This window comes from Poromitra crassiceps, assembly GCF_964638095.1.
Source record: "Poromitra crassiceps genome assembly, chromosome: 7".
NCBI classification, from domain to species: domain Eukaryota; kingdom Metazoa; phylum Chordata; class Actinopteri; order Beryciformes; family Melamphaidae; genus Poromitra; species Poromitra crassiceps.
Genome location: NC_139628.1, coordinates 49,995,136 through 50,014,561, shown reverse-complemented (window position 1 = coordinate 50,014,561; position 19,426 = coordinate 49,995,136). Strand labels below are relative to the sequence as shown.

At 48.3% G+C, this 19,426-nt stretch overlaps 1 protein-coding gene across 1 annotated transcript in view; it reads right to left on the bottom strand.

Annotated features, from left to right (window-relative positions):
* Positions 1–9,287, bottom strand: part of LOC310779097 (phosphatidylinositol 4,5-bisphosphate 3-kinase catalytic subunit alpha isoform) — a gene marked incomplete at both ends in the record, with an annotated part of 38,385 nt that extends 29,098 nt beyond the window's left edge. The window contains 2 exons of the mRNA XM_083639595.1: positions 1,274–1,377; positions 9,203–9,287. Of these exons, the coding sequence (XP_083495721.1) occupies positions 1,274–1,377; positions 9,203–9,287 (189 nt within the window). The remainder of the gene's footprint in view (positions 1–1,273; positions 1,378–9,202) is intronic.
* Between the last annotated feature and the right edge of the window lie 10,139 nt (positions 9,288–19,426).

The window sequence follows — 19,426 nt, the reverse complement described above, 5'->3', positions numbered from 1 at the left end:
TCGGCATAGGACCCAAGAGATATCATTCCCCATTAATTTATCCATATATGTTCTTAAAATGCTTATAAAAAGAGTTATACTTGGTCAAACCAAGCGATTCAGCTATATTTAGAATCAGAAAGAAACGCCGGGGGGGGGGGGGGGGGGGGGTTGCAAACTTCAAGTAAAGGAAATAAATTGAGAAAGCTGTAAAATTGCAATATTGCCTCCACTGATATTACTTTGCACTATGCATCTTTGCACTAGGTATCAAGTTTATACCCCAGTACATGTATACCACATGAAGATGGTTTGAGTGCTTTGAGTTATTATTTAAACCAGAGATCTGAGTTACATCCCCCCAGTTGTTGTTGTCCTTAACAGATTTAGTTTTAACCAACAATTATTTTGGGGGGATTCTCTCATTGAGGATGCCATGAAACACAAAAAAGAAGAAGAAGATTATCATTATCTCCGTCCCTGATCGTTTACCTCAGTGGTTGCTGCTGTACCTGGGCTGATCGTATCGTATCCTCAGGAACAGACAGTCTGGCAAGCGAGACTATCAAGCAAGCTAACGTTATCTGACATTGACCACTTGTTTTAGTTGGCTAATGTTAGCAGTGTTGTGCAACTAAGCTCACACTTCACAAGAGCTAGCTCAAAGTTCAGCTCATGCAGATTAAAATTAACTAGTTCACGTTCATAGCTCATATATGTTAGATAAAGTTATCTTGCTTGCTAACATAGACAAATTGCTATCTAGCTAGAATAGATAGCTGATTTACCAGCCAGATCAACCACAGGGAAGGTGACGGGCGAAAACTATTGTGAACATTGGCCGTGCTGTGGAGGGACTATAGCTTGGGACTTAGCTTGTAGCTTGTTGTGTTAGCTTTTTACCATGAAACTGTGTCTGACTGCAGAAGAGCTAATACCACTGTACTGTACTGTAGAGCCTGCACCATGATAAACGGCTGGTTGGAGCCAAAAGTGACGCACAAAATGACTGTGACAAATATTGTGATATTGTGGCTAATGTTAGATAACGTTAGCTTGCTTGCCATTCACAATTTCTACAATTTACCTGCAGCAGGTGGTACTTCAATGAACAGCTGCTGTGTGTACTCAGTGTGTGCGCGCATGTGTGTGTGTGTGTGGGGGGGGTGCGTGCGTGTCTCAGTGTGTGTGTGTGTGTGTGTGTGTGTGTGTGTGTGTGTGTGTGTGTGTGTGTGTGTGTGTGTGTGCGTGTGTGTGTGTGTGTGTGTGTGTGTGTGTGTGTGTGCATGTGTACCTGCAGCAGGTGGTAGAGTGGGTACTTGCGGGCTTCAGTGAAGAGCTGCTGCTTGATGCTGAGCAGAGGAGTTTCTCTCAGACACTCCAGACTCACCATCATGCCTGCAACACGCACGCGCGCGCACACACACGCACACACGCACGCACGCACGCACGCACGCACACACACACACACACACACACACACACACACACACACACACACACACACACACACACACACACGCACGCATACAGGAACACAGGTTGGATTTCCATCCAAAGGTATCACAAATTTTAACCGAATCTTCAGAAAATTGACCAAATTTTTTGGGAAATTATGCACATTTCGAGTCTCCACTGTTAGCCTACATTAATATTAGGAGTTGATTATGTGCCTTGCAGGCAGATGTGCGGCAGATCTGTGCAGTTGTCCTGCAGCTCTATCAAAAACATCTGTATTGCCCTCTTTGCCGTGGCGCTCGAGCCCCTTGCCCTATAACTCCAAACATATTGTAACGTGTTTGGGTAATCCAGGTATTACCTGTAATGTGATGTGCAACCTAAGTGTCTGGATCGCAGCTAGGAACTGATGTGTGTGGGTGTGTTCCTAGGGGGAAGGGGATATATGTGACCAGCGGCCGGGGCGGAAGCGAGTCAGTGCCATGCGGGCGAGCAGACCGGTTGTTGTGTCTAGAGCTAGCGTTGTGAAGCTAGCTGCGAGGAGCTAAAGAAGCCTGTGAATAAAGAACCTGTACCAACTACAACTCTCCGTTCTTTGGCGTATCACGGATACGCTACATTGGTGTCAGACAGTAAAGCGGTAACGCCTCTGATTCGGCCGGGAGAGGAGAGAGAGTGAGGAGGAACGACGGAGAAAGTGCGGAATGGAGCGGCTAAAGATGAAAAGGGAGGTGGAAGAGTCTGAAGCCTCGGTGTATCCGGAGAATAGGGGGGAATACAGACGGATGAAGGAGGAATACAGACTGATGAGGGAGAACCTCGGGCGGGAGGAGAGCCGAGCCGAGCCGGGCCCCGCTGGCAGACAGGCGGGGAGTGACGAGGCTGAAGCACGGCACGCGACGGCGGGGGATGGCGCCCGCAGAACCAGGAAGGACGTGCTCGTCCCGAAATACAACGGTAAAGGCGAGTGGGAGGCATACTGCAAGCAGTTTGAGGAGGCTGCAGAATGGAATGGCTGGACGAGAAGGGAGAGAGCCAGCCATCTCGTGATGTCCCTCGAGGGCGAGGCTACGGCGTGCGTGTCGGCAATAGCGGATACAAAGGACTTGGATGTGGTGATGGGGGCCCTGCGGAGACGCTTCGGACGATGTGAAGAGCAGGCCATCGTAGCCGCGGAACTGTGTAACAGACGCAGACGGCAGGGTGAGTCGCTGCGTGCACTGGCAACAGACATTGAGACTCTCAGCCGGCGCGCATACAGCCAGCTACCGACGGAGGCGCTGGATGGGTTAGCCCTAAGCTACTTTGTCCAGGCCATCGAGCCACGGGGTCTAAGCCAGAAGGTAACGCTGGGACATCCAAAAACACTGGGAGCAGCGCTGGAGTTGGCGCTGGAGATAGAGACAGTAGAAGGCTGGGATAAGAGCAGCGGCATAATGGAGGCCGCCCCAGTGGTGAGAATGGCAGCGGAGAGCCAGCTACAAGAAGAGCCAGCGTGGAAGACGGCCTTGGCAGAGCAAGGCAACATGGTGAAAGAGCAAGGCAACATGGTGAAAGAGCTATCTGAGTCGGTGCGCCAGTTAACAGAACAACTGCTCCGAAGCGCGACCCTGCAGCCCACCCCACGAGACAATACCGGGGCCAGGGGGCCCGGGGCCATGCGCTGCTGGACCTGTGGACGCCCCGGGCATCGGGCCAGAGAGTGCCGCGGAGGAGCGTGGAACCAGGGAAACGGCGCGGGGCCCGTCTAAGAGGGGCGAGACGGGCCCCCTACGTCATATTCCCTATGGCCACGTCACCGTTGGAGGGGGCCCAGCGGTACAGACGGGGAGGTGGGGCGTCGCCTTCCCCCGAAGCAGACGACATCGCCGGCGCTGTCAACATGCAGAACGGGCCGCACACGATGAACGGCTGCCATGTTCAGGTCCGCCTGCAAGGGAAGCCCTGTGTCGCCCTGGTGGACACGGGGTGTACGGCAACGCTGGTGAACTACAACATGATGCCAGAGGGAGCGCTTCTGGAGCAGCCAGCGGACCAGCTGCTGAGGACAGTATCCGGTGAGTTGATGCCGATGAGGGGAAGGGGGTCCGTGATGATAACTGTGGGGGGACAGACAGTGAACTTTCCGGTATGGGTAGTAGAGATGGCGGGGCCCTGTATCTTGGGGGAGGACTACTTGACGCTAAACCAATGCACAGTAGACCTAGGGAAGAGCACACTGACGTTTGCAGGGGGGCCGGTAGTCCAGATGGGTCACCCTCCCACCGCTCCAGGGGAGCAACCAAACGTCAATAACATCACTGTATACCGCGTCACAGTTGAGCACGGGCCCCACGCGGAGCCGCAAAAGAGACTGTGTTGGACATGTGGAGAGCCGGGCCACGTGGCGAGGTGGTGCAGAAGCGGTCCCGGGAGACGGACCGGGTATGCGGGACAACGACATGGTCAGCAGGGAGCCTGCTGGGCATGCGGCGAGATTGGACACCTGGCTAGAGAGTGTCAAAAGGCTGTCGGGGACCGGAGGGCAGCGGGAGAAGAGAGACGTGCAGGCGGCGGACAGGTGAGACTCTGCTGGACTTGCCGTTCGCCTGGGCACTTAGCCAGAAACTGCACTGCGCCCCCCACGGTTGCTGTGCGGAAAGCCGAGGTGGAGAGCGAGGCCGGTTGTGTTCCCCCTGCTGTCCTGAACACGCCGTCCCCTGGGGAAGGGGGGCGGGAGGACGACCGAGTGCAGGAGGTGGAGGAAGACGAGGAGGACTGTCCAGATGTGGATCTGGAGGACGACAGAGCGACCATCAAGGATGTCGACGTGAGTGAGTGGAAACGCAGGCAGGCGGAGGACGCGGAGATCGGTCCGGTGCTTGCGTGGGTGGCGGCCGGACGCCGGCCCCCTGTGAAGGAGACTCACATGTTTTCCGGTGCCACGAAAGGGCTGTGGAACATGTTTTCCGACCTGCGGCTGGATGAAGACGGGCTGTTGGAGAGAACAGAGCACGGGGTAAAAGGGAGGCAGGCGGTTGTACCCGGTTACCTGCGAGAGTTGGCGCTTAAGGGGGCACACAAGGGCCCTGGTTCCAGTCATTTTGGGCCCGAAGAGACACTCACCCGCATCCGTGGACATTTCTACTGGGGCAAACAAAAGGAGGATGTGCGAAGATACTGCGATGCGTGTGAGGACTGTGGGGCACAGAGGGGGGACCGTGCTGACTTACACTGCAGAGGATTAACCCCACTGGGGGTTGAGCGGGACTAGCGTGCTTCAGGGGGGACAGAAGCTGTAAAAGGGGGGATGGAAATGGGGTTTAAATGAAAAATTAAGAAGTTGCTGGGAAAAGAAAAGTTAAGGAAAATGTGGGGGCTTGTGTTTAATTGAGATGTGGGGGTTATTGTTGAATGGGCTATTGTGTTGAATTTAAATGAATGTGTGAAAAAGAAGGAAATAATGAAAACTAGACATTATGGAGTGCCTAATGGGAAACTAGACATTATGGGGGTACCTAATGGAAAACTAGACATTACGGAGTACCTAATGAAAAACTGGACATTATGACGGGGGTGCTGAAAAGAAAAGACTGGTTGTTGGGGAATTATAATTTGATGTGGTGATGGGAAAAATGTTGTGTTGGTGTGTTTTGGTACAGGGGGATATGTGTGGGTTGTGGGTGTCGACGTGGGCGTCGAGCTAATGTTGGGTGAGGAGTATGTAACGTGTTTGGGTAATCCAGGTATTACCTGTAATGTGATGTGCAACCTAAGTGTCTGGATCGCAGCTAGGAACTGATGTGTGTGGGTGTGTTCCTAGGGGGAAGGGGATATATGTGACCAGCGGCCGGGGCGGAAGCGAGTCAGTGCCATGCGGGCGAGCAGACCGGTTGTTGTGTCTAGAGCTAGCGTTGTGAAGCTAGCTGCGAGGAGCTAAAGAAGCCTGTGAATAAAGAACCTGTACCAACTACAACTCTCCGTTCTTTGGCGTATCACGGATACGCTACAATATCATATTTGATACATGAGTTTTAGAGCTCTCTACACCATCAGTGTGATATTTATTTTCTTGAAAAACCTGATGTATAGAGGGTATGCACAGTGCACACCCACTGGAACACGCCCCCTCAATCGGGAACGAGTGTCAAAATGAGTGTCAAATTCCTCCCTGAGCAGCAGGTGTCAGTTATCTAGGCTGATTACTGCATTCAAGCTCAGTCTTGCTGTGACTCAGTGGGCGTGACCCCACAGTGACTTCTGCCTCTGTGACATCACATGCATACCCTCTATACCATACATGGGCAACATACGGCCCGCGGGCCGTATGCGGCCCGCCGGCGCCCCCTGTGTGGCCCGCGATGGTATTGCAAAAAAAAAAAAAAAAAAAAAATTTTTTTTTTTTTTTTTTTTTTACAGTGCACCTGAACGCAACATGCAAGATACCCGCTGAATAAGTGTTCAAATGTTCATGTCATTCTGGCCAATACTCTTCTGTTATAGCATTTCAGTCTGGAATATGGAATATATTTCAATAATATTTATGACTAAAAGGCTAAAAGTAATCTCATGTGTAAGAAATGACTGTTCTACATTGAAGTAGAAATTTAAATAATTAACTTGTTGGTTTTGGATTTATTTAGCTTCAAGAGTACATTTTTGTTCTTGTGTGACCCTCAACACAGGCTTTGAGAATCCCGGGCCACTTACTGATACTTAAGCTTAAAATAACCCACTCATATTCTGGTTTATTTCAAGAAAAACATTTCGGCTAGTGGAAATTCGAATTGGCTGGTAACTTTAAAATCTAGCGGCCATATTGGCAGGTGGTGAAAAAAGTTAATTTCAAGCCCTGCAGGGAGAGCAGGTGGTGACATAGGAGTGCGTGAGAAAAGGATCAAATATTGGTGGTTAAGACTGAATAATGACATCACAACTGTTAATTTAAAATGAGTTATTCCTCTAAACCTGGCTTCAAATGCCCAAAATGTTTCGCGCTGGCGCCGTTCAGCCCTCAGCAAAAACTGGTAGCGAGGACATTTTTTTGTGGCCCTCTCTATCATCAAAGTTGCCCATCCATGGGTTACGGCGTGACAATATTTGTTCGGCCCCCGGCAACAATCTGGGTTTCTCATGTGGCCCCCCATGAAAAACAGTTGCCCACCCCTGCTCTATACAATCAGATACATGCAGGGCGCGGATAATCCACCAGGGGGCAGTAATGCACGCACCAGAGGGCCTTCAGGTGACACTTCCAAGATGGCCACCCCCAAGCCACGAGAAACAGGTGGTTTTGAAAGGAGAACTTTGACAATTTTGAAAAGGTTAAGGTAAGAAATACATTCAAATTGTTACTGAATCATCAATAGGAATAGTTACTGGGTTGATGCAATGTGAAATTTCATAATTTCATAACTTGTTTTTTTAGTAAAACCGTGTTGAAAATGTGTGTATCAAATTAGACACAGCAGGGGGAACACAGCCTCTCTCACTAACAAACATTATTCTTGTCAGAAACCACTTTGATTTGCATGATTTAAATGAGTTTGCAGCCCAGGTACAACCCGAATCTGAATTGATCTATTTACGTCAGACGATGCCAGAAACAAACAAAACCAAGCCAGAAACACAGCGGCGTTCGGTTCTGCAGCGTGCCTCTGCTTTTTCCAGGTAATTCTTCATGAGGTACGGCCGTACGGGGGGAGCATGGAGGTTCTGCTGTCACATATGCGGTGTGATGGGCAGGTCTGCGATACAACATCAGAAATGGGTAAGGAACCGTTTTACCCGCTTGGTACCTCACACCACGGATGCTAACTGTATGTGGCCAAGTCCCAGAGACATTCAATTGGCAATGGGCGAGGGAACAAATGGGGCTATTACTACATCAACAGACTTCACATGTAGCTTTAGCTAGTGTCCTCTACAGAGAGAGTGGCGTCAGCAGAGGACCAAAATGCAACACTCATTAGCCAATGAACAGCCAGGAATGGGTCTCGCGCTACTTTTGCATGCTAAAATAAAGCTGATAATGTCCAATTTGATTCAAGAAAAAAAAAAATCTAAATACAACACAAACTGTCCATTTTGCTGCAACTCGACAGTGCTGCTTAATCCAGGACCTTACTTCCTGGAACTCTTGAGAGTAAAAAACTGGTCCATTGGAGTGAATGGAGATGTCGCAACTTCTTAAGCTGTGTTCACACAGAGATATTTATTTTTCTCTCTGTCGCTTGATTCAACCCTTCGCTCTGTCGCTCTGTTTAAATCGCTCGTCAACAGGCACAATAATTGACGGACATCAGCTCTGGCTTTAGCTAATCACTACCTGCTAACATGAGCTCCTGTTGCCAAATCTCCCGGGAGTGTGTTGTTGAGACAAAGACAGGTCTTAAACAAAGTTAATTTTCTCCTGATCTGTCTGTCTGAAAAATACCATTTTAGTGTCAGGATGTTCAGAAGATATGTGGCTTGCGGAAAATGGGCAGAATATTTACTTTGATGACGATGACGGGCGAAAGAATCTGTCATAATCTGAGATCACGTTCACTTCTCCCATTGACTCCAATAGACTCAGGACCTGCTGCTAGGTCTCCTAACGGCCCCGGCCACATCTACGCGTCGTTTGACGCGGGCTGACGCTTGGCAGTATTGACGCTCGACGCTTGGTGGGCGTGGAAATCCGGAAGCAGCAGCTAGCTCCCAAGCTAGCTGCTGCTAGATTTACTTTGCTTCTTTGAAAATTGGTGGTAGAGAGGAAGTGGAAGAGGACAGGAAGGGTAGGATAGGTCCTAGGACGAGCTCAATTGGCTAGCTTTGTACTTTGTCAAATTCCACCCCGCCCCCTCTGTTGCCCACTGTCGCTTCACAAGCCTGCTACGCATCGTCTGGTATCCCAGCATCATGCTTCGCAAGGCGTCGAGCAGCATGTTCAATACAAAGTGGATGGGCAGCACTAACTGGGTTTCCATCCAAATGTATCGCATAATTCAAGGGAATTTTGTGAAAATCCGCAAAATAAAATGCGAATTTATGCATGTTTCCATTCAGTTTTGTTTAGCGAGTTTTGGGAGTCGGCAGGTTGAGCAGTCGGTGGCGCTTCTCGTCAGGAGGAGGCGTAACGTGCCTGTGTGCCTGTAAGAGATCTCTATCAGCGGAGACCTGCTTTGATTGAGTCATCACCGTCATCGTCATCGTCGTAAAGTCGCCTTCAAAGCATGATGTTAGATTATAACGAACTAGTTGTGTGGCTTAGCCTTCCCAAATGTTGAGGGTCGTTTTTTAGAATTTAATACATAGAATTGGGAACGTTACATTCAATTTCATTCAGACTGCCTGGTGCTAATCGCCACCATTTCCCCCCGGAGTAGCATAAAGCGGAAGTGAAGTCACATCTGGTAGTCATCGTTAATTCGCAAAATCTGTTTCCATTGCAAAAGTTTGCATCTTCCTACTGTCGATACGCTGATAAATCCACCCCCTCCAAGCGTAAAAACATTTATGCGATATTTCGACCTTTATTCGAATTTCTGGTGTTTCCATTCAAGTTTATATTCGCATTTTGGGTAAATGCGAATATCCAGAGGTGGATGGAAACCCAGTTAGTGTCAGCACGCGTCAAACGACGCGTAGATGTGGCCGGGCCGTAAAGGGGGTGTGGCATTGGGTGGAAACGTAGGTGGCACAGATACAGGAAGTAACTGGAGGTTGGGGGTGTCTCTATCTATATTAAAGGTCTCTGCTAACGTTAAAAGGTCAGTAGCTCAGTAGAGGTCAGAGGTCATACCGTTGGGCAGGCAGCAGTCCACCAGGATGCGGGGGGGCATAAGGTGAAGCCCCCACAGCTCCCCCGACGATGGCCTGGGTGCCATGGCAACCACCACACACACACTGTCTCACCTCAGCACCGGCTACCTGCACAGAGAGACAGGCACTCAGACAAATTAACACTGGGTCGCTGAAACACGTCCTTTGATGTACTGACCCACTGATGATTAAAATAAAAAATTGACATTTTGAGACATATGTCCCGAAATTTCTTAGGCCATGCTGAACCCAGAAGAGGGCGTGACGTTGACACTCTATAAAGAGAATATTGTGCTCTGATTGGCTGTGAAGAGACAATACAGAGGATACTGCACTCTGATTGGCTGTAAATAAACAATACAAACAATACTGTGCTCTGATTGGCTGTGAAGAGACAATACAGATAATATTTTGCTCTGATTGGCTGTGAAGAGACAATACAGATAATATTTTGCTCTGATTGGCTGTGAAGAGACAATACAGAGAATGCTGCACCCTGATTGGCTGGGGAGACAATACAGAGAATGCTGCACTCTGATTGGCTGTGAAAACAGACTAGGTGTACCCTTTATTTAATTTTTTTTGACTAGGTGTAACCAGGAAGTGTCTCTCCATGCTTCTTCTTCGCGGCGTCTATGTTTCTCTACCTCCGTCTCATCACTCCTTCCTGCTTCTGTCAAACAAAGAGAGCGGCCGAGCGAGAGGAGAAAGTAGGACACAGACCGCCGGGTGAGTGAGCGTCACACAGACAGACAGACTCCGCCCTCATCCTTTGATTGACAGATGGAACCACACATGTTCAGCAGGATGGATTCCGACCAATCAGATCGCACGGTTTTGTTTGATCTCTCCTCCGCTCCTGATCTCAGACTTATGATACGGTTGCCATGACAATGGGAGTGGGAGCATCAGCGAGCATTATGGGTTGTCTGATATCAAAGGAGAGAGAGAGAGAGAGAGAGAGAGAGAGTCGTTTACCTCTTTAGGTAAATGACAAAATGAATCTCTCTCTGTCTGTCTCTCTCTCTCTCTGTCACTCACCTGAGCTCGTGCCAGTCGGTCCAGTGGCGCGTGCCTCATAGCATTGCTGTCAATCACCACCCCCTCCTCTCTCTCTCTCTCTGTTTCCCTCTCTCTTTCTGTCCGTCCCTCTGCCTATGTCTCTGTCCGTCTCTCTCTCTCTGTCCCTCTCTCTCTGTCCACACAAAGCGCTGTGTCCTCACGGGGAGCTGTCAGCTCCACGCCGGCCGGAGAGGAACAATGTGATGGAGAGAGGAGGGGGAGGGTGTGTGTGTGTGTGTGTGTGTGTGTGTGTGTGTGTGTGTGATGGGGAGGGGAGGGGGGGTGTCTATCTTAAAGGGGACGCTGCTGCAGAGAGGAGCAGAAAGCAGCAAGCCATCACTCCTACACAGCTTTTCTTTCTCTCATAATGAAACTGAACACATTGATATGTCCATGCTGTAACTCTGTGTGCATGTGTGGACTCAGCATTTCCGCTACAATTATTTTTTCCCCGGACATGTGTCCTGTATGATTTCATTAATGGACAGATGGGATTAATTCCGGTCAAATATTAGATCTGTGTTTATTGATCTTAAAAATAATTTAATCTCTATTTATGGTAATCTCCAGATTGCCCTAAATTCCCTGCACCAACCACGCTTCTATGACCCGTCAGTCAAACGGAACGACCCAAAATGCAAGCTTCGGGGGGGGGGGGGGGGGGGGCTGAGAAATGCATGTCTCCACGCCGCACAGCGTTGACGCAGATACACGCTGGCTTGTGGGCGGAGTCTCAGGCACATGGTCACATGGTTTCCTCAGTGGGAGCGACTAAGACGCAAGGAAAAGATGCAAATGAGGGAAATGTGGATGCAATGAAGAGAAAGGGGAGGGGCCCCTGAACCCAGGTCTCCATGGTGGTACTGTAGGTGAGTGCTTTTAGCTCTATCCAGACGCTCTCTCTCAAAATTGAAATGAATATTTCACATGTGACCCTTCATGGAGTGTAGTAGTGTTGGAACAAAATTAATGAACTGGCTTGATGGTCCTGCCTCTAGCACGGCCATCAGCCAGTTATAACTCAGGGTTTTGGGGTGGCCAATCAGATTTCAGGGGTGTTGCAGGGCCACCCCTGTCCACCCGCTAGACATGCCCCTGGAAAGGACCAGGGAAGTAAGTCTGTGCTGTGGCATTGGCTTCAGTGTGAAGCGAGTTCATGAATCTCAATGGCTTCCTTGTTTTGCTCAGGAGTACAAAAAAACTTTAACTGGCGATTTCTTTAATTTGTTGTCTGCGCAGCCCACCAAACAACAGCTTTTAGCTATGTTTAATTCAAGGAAAATGACGCTGGTGTGTGGAAATGAACAGAGCTTTTCCCCCGTGATGGGCGTGGCCTATTTCATGCAGTGTCTCTATGGGGAGCAATTTTAAATGTTCATATATGCAGAATCTTCTTAGTTAAAATTCACTAAATCGGTGTGTGGGCGGTGTCCATCGGTCACAATTTGTGTCACAAAAGTGACGGAAGTATTGTCGCTCGAGCAGTTATGACGTCATCAGTGAGGTCACTCGAGCAATTGTGATGTAGGGCAAAAGTTGGCGCGACACACAATTTGCTCAGTGATGTCACTCGAGCAATTGTGATCCACAAATGCATGATCCAATGAGAGTTTGTGGTGAAGGGAAATGAACAGGCTTTCATATAAGATCAGATACAAATACTGAGGATATAGTTAGAGCAGAGATATATGACCATCCAAAAACACAAGTTTCCAAACTTTCTGTGCCGAGTTTTTTATGAAGATGTCCGGCCAGGCGGCTACTATAACTTTGGCCATTGAGTTGGATCCTAGAGCATCCTGACACTGAGTATCTGTCTGTGTAAACTAACCTGGCATCCTGGCATCCAGATCTTTCATATGACAGCTGAACCGCTTGCTGTCACTTTCTGACACCAGTTTGGCGCCGTCCATGAAAATACGTACCGGTAATCACTATTACACACAAGGGGTCTAATAGCCTTAATTCACAAGCATGTCTCAGAGGACTTTACATGTGTCTAGCTAGGTCTAGCTAAGCACTATCGATAAACAGAATTGAACAACTTGTGAAGCTTATAAAAAAAACAGCATAGCAAGAGAAGAGAGGGAGGAGAGAGCAGAGAAGAGAAAGAGAAGAGAGAGCACAGAACAAGAAAACACAGTCTGACCTACCCTAACCTTAATCTGAACTACCTAACAACCAAAGAATCTAGATCATCTACAGCCAAACCTATACACTATCCTAGGTGGAGAGGCAGACAGACAGGCAGGCAGACAGACAGACAGACAGACAGGCAGGCAGACAGACAGGCAGGCAGACAGACAGACAGACAGACAGACAGGCAGACAGACAGGCAGGCAGACAGACAGACAGACAGACAGGCAGGCAGACAGACAGGCAGACAGACAGACAGACAGACAGACAGGCAGGCAGACAGACAGACAGACAGACAGACAGACAGACAGACAGACAGGCAGGCAGGCAGACAGGCAGGCAGACAGACAGACAGACAGACAGACAGACAGACAGACAGACAGGCAGACAGACAGACAGACAGACAGACAGACAGACAAGCAGACAGACAGACAGACAGACAGACAGACAGACAGACAGACAGACAGACAGACAGACACACACACACACACACACACACACACACAGACAGACCTGTACATGTGTTGACCAGTCCAGCAGCAACAACTGACTCAATGGGTGGGAGTAGGACAAGCCTGGCTCTCTGTGTGTGTGTGTGTGTGTGTGTGTGTGTGTGTGTGTGTGTGTGTGTGTGTGTGTGTGTGTGTGTGTGTGTGTGTGTGTGTGTGTGTGTGTGTGTGTGTGTGTGTGTGTGTGTGTGTGTGTGTGTGCGTGCGTGCGTGTGTGTGTGTCCCTTCCTCTCTGTGTTGATAACTTGTTTTTCATTGGAGCCAGAAACAATACTGACTGACTTCCTCTTCCTGTCTCTCCCTCCCTCCCTCTCTCTCTCTCTCTCTCCCTCCCTCCCTCTCTCTCTCTCTCTCTCCCTCCATCCCTCCCACTCTCTCTCCCCGTCTCTCTCTCTCTCTACCTGTTGACACTACGCTCAGTCTCTGATCCATCCCATATTATACCATGGTCTGGGTGAATACTCGATTCTGATTGGCTGCAGGGTAGGGATGATTCCGCACTGCAATCTATCGTGGCACCCGCCGAGTTTGAAGTCGATCTGACAAACGGTTCTCGAGATGGTCCTGGAAATAGGCAGAAGATAATGAACACCTATGGTCCTGTGCCTATTAAGTAGTTCCAACAGTACAAATGGCCTATCTCATCTGTTGGGGGAAGTCTCGATATTGATTTGGGCACAGTGACATGGAGGGCTGACTGCCTGGAAGCAGGCTGCAGGGATAAGCTCTGCCTGCCTGCCTGGAAGCAGGCTGCAGGGATAAGCTCTGACTGCCTGCCTGGAAGCAGGCTGCAGGGATAAGCTCTGCCTGCCTGCCTGGAAGCAGGCTGCAGGGATAAGCTCTGCCTGCCTGCCTGGAAGCAGGCTGCAGGGATAAGCTCTGACTGCCTGGAAGAAGGCTGCAGGGATAAGCTCTGCCTGCCTGCCTGGAAGCAGGCTGCAGGGATAAGCTCTGACTGGAAGCAGGCTGCCTGGAAGCAGGCGGCAGGGATAAGCTCTGCCTGCCTGCCTGGAAGCAGGCTGCAGGGATAAGCTCTGACTGCCTGGAAGCAGGCTGCAGGGATAAGCTCTGCCTGCCTGCCTGGAAGCAGGCTGCAGGGATAAGCTCTGCCTGCCTGGAAGCAGGCTGCAGGGATAAGCTCTGCCTGCCTGGAAGCAGGCTGCAGGGATAAGCTCTGCCTACCATTGGCTCCGACCTTTTCAGTCGGAGAGAAGGGAAATCCCTTTCTGCAGGTCTGCTTGGTACTTTCGGTGGATGGTTGTAAAGATAACGGAGCCTTTTCCCCCGCTAGACCAGAGTGAGAGTAAGAGGAGCCAGACTCTCTCCTGTGCTGGCCTGGTACAGTGCAAAACGGAGAGAGTCTGGCAAGCGAGACTGTTTTTTGTTTGTCAACCGTATGCTATGCAATTAGCCTGGGTCCCAGACCTTAGAATCCATCCACTCCACTGAGTTGAGTTTTGGCTGCTTCTGCTCTGCATCATGAGTGACCATAGACTGTCTACAAATATGGACAGAGTCAGTGTCATGTCACGACCCCATTGGTTTGTGGACTCCTGTTTTGAAGCATAGACTAGAGCAGGGGTCCCCAATTACGCCAGTGAAAGATTTGGGGCATCTGAAGCCAGATTTAGAGGAATAACTCATTTTAAATTAACAGTTGTGATGTCATGATTAAAAGACTTTGCACACAGAGTCAGTTTTTTCGTCCGAAATTGACGCACGAAAAAAAAAAGAATACGACCTAATTTGTGTCAATCATCATTGACACACCGAGTCCGACAATTACGTCCGTCATTTAAGTTTTCGGACGAGGTTCGATTGTCTGCGTTGTTCCGCATCCATGAAAAGTGTTTTGAGAGTTGTTTGACCACCCAGAGCCGCCGTAGTGTTGCTATTCACAATGAAAAATGGCGTCTGAGAAGTTAATTCACTTCGTCTCCCTGCAGCACAAAGCATTTTATGACAAAGCAGGAATACAGAGATTCGGAATTCGGGGGGGGGGGTGAGAGAGAGAGAGCCACACAGACACACTGCCAGCTGCTGTTCTGGATCAATAGGATTGCGCTAGTTTTCTTTTCGTTGCAAATTTTCGCAGTGAATATTGGATAATTAACGCATCGGACTCAGTGTGCAAGGTATCTGTGCGTGATGCTTTTTTTTCGGATGACGGATTTAAAAAAATGCAGCGAACAATTCGGACTCTGTGTACAAAGACCTTCTCCACCAATATTTGATCCTTTTCTCACTCACTTCTATGTCACCACCTGCTCTCCCTGCAGGGCTTGAAATTAACTTTTCTGACCACCTGCCTGTGTGTGTGTGTGTGTGTGTGTGTGTGTGTGTGTGTGTGTGTGTGTGTGTGTGTGTGTGTGTGTGTGTGTGTGTGTGTGTGTGTGTGTGTGTGTGTGTGCGTGCGTGCGTGCGTGCGTGCGTGCGTGTGTGTGTGTGCGTGTGCATGCGTGTGTGTGTGTGTGTGTGTGTGTGTGTGTGTGTGTGCGTGTGTGTGTGTCATGTGGACTAGGGTGGAGAATCTGAACCCATTGTTCAACTTTTCCTGTTTTTAACCTGACTGGAGGAGAGAGAGAGAGAGAGAGAGAGAGAGAGAGAGAGAGAGAGAGAGAGAGAGAGAGAGAGAGAGAGAGAGAGAGAGAGAGAGAGAGAGAGAGAGAGAGAGAGATGAATGTATTGTACATTGTACACTTGTATTGATTGTTATTTGCATAGTGATATTTGTATATTGTTATTTGTACTTTTTTCTGTACTGCTTTGGCAATACGAGCTTGTAACTTGTCATGCCAATAAAGCTCATTTGAATTTGAATTTGAATTTGAGAGAGAGAGAGAGAGAGAGAGAGAGAGAGAGAGAGAGAGAGAGAGAGAGAGAGAGAGAGAGAGAGAGAGAGAGAGAGAGAGAGAGAGAGTGTGTGTTTCCCAAAAGCACACACACATACAGAGTTGTTGTTGTTACATAATCAGGGTATGTATATGCAGGAATCCTGAAGTTAAATTCAAAATTCAATACCTTGTAAGACCTTTTCAATATATTTTAAGACCTCAACAGCGATACGATATAGATTATTTGGACAACGATACGATATTTGCTGATATCACAAAGTCTGCCACAGTATGATTTTGACTGAGTCAACAGAACTTAAAAAGGGAGTATTTGCTGCGCGGCCTCGCCCGCAGCTCGGCTGCTGCGTGGCCTCACCTGCTCTATTGGCATTGCTCAACTTCGCATCACTGATGACCAGTGTGGTACATTCACCCATTCACACACACATTCATACGATCGTGGCAAGCTGGTGGCAAGCTACGTCGTAAGGTGCTGGCACAGCCATCGGGAGCAATTTGGGGTTCAGTATCTTGCCCAAGGACACTTCAAGCAGACTGGAGGAGGCAGGGATCAAACCACCGACCTCTTTTATCCAAAGGGATTAGTGGCCAACCAACTCTATCTACCTCCTGAGAAACAGCTGCCCATTATGTCAGCCAGTAGGCAGAGTAGGCATAATCATGTTTTCATTCCACCATAGGAGAGACTTGATGTTCTCTGAAATTAGGCGGGGGAAAATGTGCGCATATATCCATATCGGCAATCACACTCACAATCTCTAGTTCAGGTTAGCTAGAGAGACAGTGAGAGAGAGGACTAGTGTGTAGGCCTACCGCCAGGCATGTCCAAAGTCCGGCCCGGGGGGCCAGATGCTGCCCTTTGACCGATCTTAAGTGGCCCTCAGCTTGTCTCTGTATTTGTGGCCCTCCACACAGTAACGGTTAATCGAGCAAGTTCAAGTTCACATTTTTTCTGTTCACCTAACGATGACAGCACTATCATACAGTTTGTAGACAAGCACCAAGTAGGAACAACACAGGCAGAACTCATGTTTTCAGATGGTCAACAAAATCCTTAAAGGATGGGTTTTCCGTGGGGAATATGAATATATATTAAATCTCACGCCCCTAAGGTTTTCGAATCCGTTGAAATTTTTGAAATTGGAGGTTTACTCACAGAGATATCAACCGAAATCCACTCTGTGTGTGGGGGGGGGTGGTGGGGGGGAGGTGCGGGTGCGGGGACTCGAAATACTACATTTCCCACAATGCACTGGGCTCGCGTGGCCTTCGTTTTTATGCCCACCCCTCAGGCATTTGGCTGATATCAAACTCCAGTAGGTGGCGGTAATGCACATATATGTTTGCCAACCGCCATAAAACTCAAAGAAGAAGAAGAAGAAGGCTTCGACAATAATATATGGAGAGAAGAAGAAATAAATCGAAAATAAATCGAAAATAAATTGCCTCCAAATTGCACCACATTTAAACTGAAGTATATATGTCGGGAGATGTCTTCATAAAAAAAAATTCATGCATTTTAAGGCATTTTCGTAGGAGTTACGCGCATCTGATGTTGTAACTATTTTCTGTAAAAATGTGTAAAAACGGGTACATTGCTCAGCGTTGATTTCGTTACTTCAACCCACCTACTACTAGATGTAAAATTTGACGAGCTTTCCAATGCCGCCAGTCCCGTGTCGATTAGTGCTTCCGTTCCCGAGATAATGGTCTCTTTGCAAGGAACTATGGGAAGCTAATATTAGCTACAGCAGGCTAGGCGGTTGGAAAGATGGCTGCCTTTTGGTTTTTGTCAAGGCCTCTGAAGGGGCGTGGAGGACCTCTAGAGGCGGGACCATGGCCAACAACAGTTGTAGTTCATAGGTGCACGACTTCCGCAAGGCGGACTTAGGCCAGATGACGCGAAACGCGTCGGCTGGCCCAAAAAATATGTGAGAGATGCTTGATATCTCTGGGAGTGAAGCTCCAATTTCAAGAATTTCAACGGATTCGAAAACCTTAGGGGCGTGAGATTTAATATATATTCATATTCCCCACGGAAAACCCATCCTTTAAGAGTACAATTGTATTGTATGTGATTTTCCTTTTTATTTTTATAATCCATATGATGCGAGAATCAGCTGGCCGGCCGCCTGTTAATCTCACATGATCTAATCTGGCCTCCATTCAAAAAAGGTTGGACACCCCTGGCCTACCGTGTATGGATTGTTGCAGTTCCTCAAGTGGCCACAGGAGGGCAGTGATGTGAATTCTTCTCTATGCGTCTGTCAGGATCAGTATCTGTATTAATATCAGACTGTATGATCATTATTAAGGTGTGTGTGTGTGTGTGTGTGTGTGTGTGTGTGTGTGTGTGTGTGTGTGTGTGTGTGTGTGTGTGTGTGTGTGTGTGTGTGTGCGTGTGTGCGTGTGCGTGAGTGTGTGTGAGAGAGAGAGAGAGAGAGAGAGAGAGAGAGAGACAAGAGTGAGTGAGTGAGTGAGTGAGTGAGTGAGTGAGAGACGACTAGTAGTGTGTACTGTGTATGGATTGTTGCAGTTTCTCACATGGCCAGAGGAGGGCAGTGACATCAATATAATTTCTGGGCTGTTGCAGCTGACAGCCTGAAGCTGGCAGAGCTGACTCTTATCATCCTGACATCACATAACAGTATGATCATTAGTGAAATCACCAACCTTCAACAGTGACATCATTATGTCAAGTGTAAATCATCAATGATGACACTATCGTCAATTATGACATCATCACTGTGGCATCATAACCTTCAATAGTGGCATAATGTCAAGAGTGACGTCATCAGTGAAATCACCAATTATGATGTCATCAATTAGGACATCATCACTGTCCATCCGATTTTCTCTTTTCCTCCACCGGATCGCCTCAGGGGTGCGCCCTCTCCGCTCTTTTATTTATTTTATTATGTTAATTTCTGTCGTAGCTTTTATGCGAAGCACAATTTCATCAAGTTTGTAAACGACTCTGTCATAGTCTCTCTTCTGAGTTCTGATGACCCCGACCTTAGACATCATCGTGTCCAAAACTAAAGAGATGGTCATTGATTTCAGAAAGTCCCCCTCTGTCATCTCCCCTGTGACGATAAATGTACCTCAGCACTGTAACCGACGACAAACTGACCTTGGAGCCTCATGCAGATGCTGTGTGCAAGAAAGCCCATCAGCGCATGTTTTTTCTTTAATCATAAGCTCAGAAGTTTTAATGTTTTAATGCACTTTTATGAAAACGTTTTTTTCTTGTTTTATTGAATCAGTCGTCACATTTGCTTTTGTGAGCTGGTACAGGTCACTTACCCTCAAGAATAACAACAGACTGCAGAGCATAGTCAAGGTGTGCGGCAAAATTGCTCACACTACCTTAAATGATCTTTTCTAACGTATACAAGGTTAGGAGGTCCTTGAGGAAGGCCCAGTGTATCTTGGCTGACCCGAGCCTGTCCATCCCCTGTCCTCAGAGCTGGAGTTGCTCACGTCTGGCCGTAGATACACAGTGTGCTAAGATGCAGGACCAATAGATCTAAAAACTCATTCGTTCCTGTTGCTATTGGCTTTTTAAACAGCTGTGTGTAACTTTCACCTTGTTTATTTCTGTTTGCCGATTTGTTTGATTGTTCCTGTTGTTGTTACTGC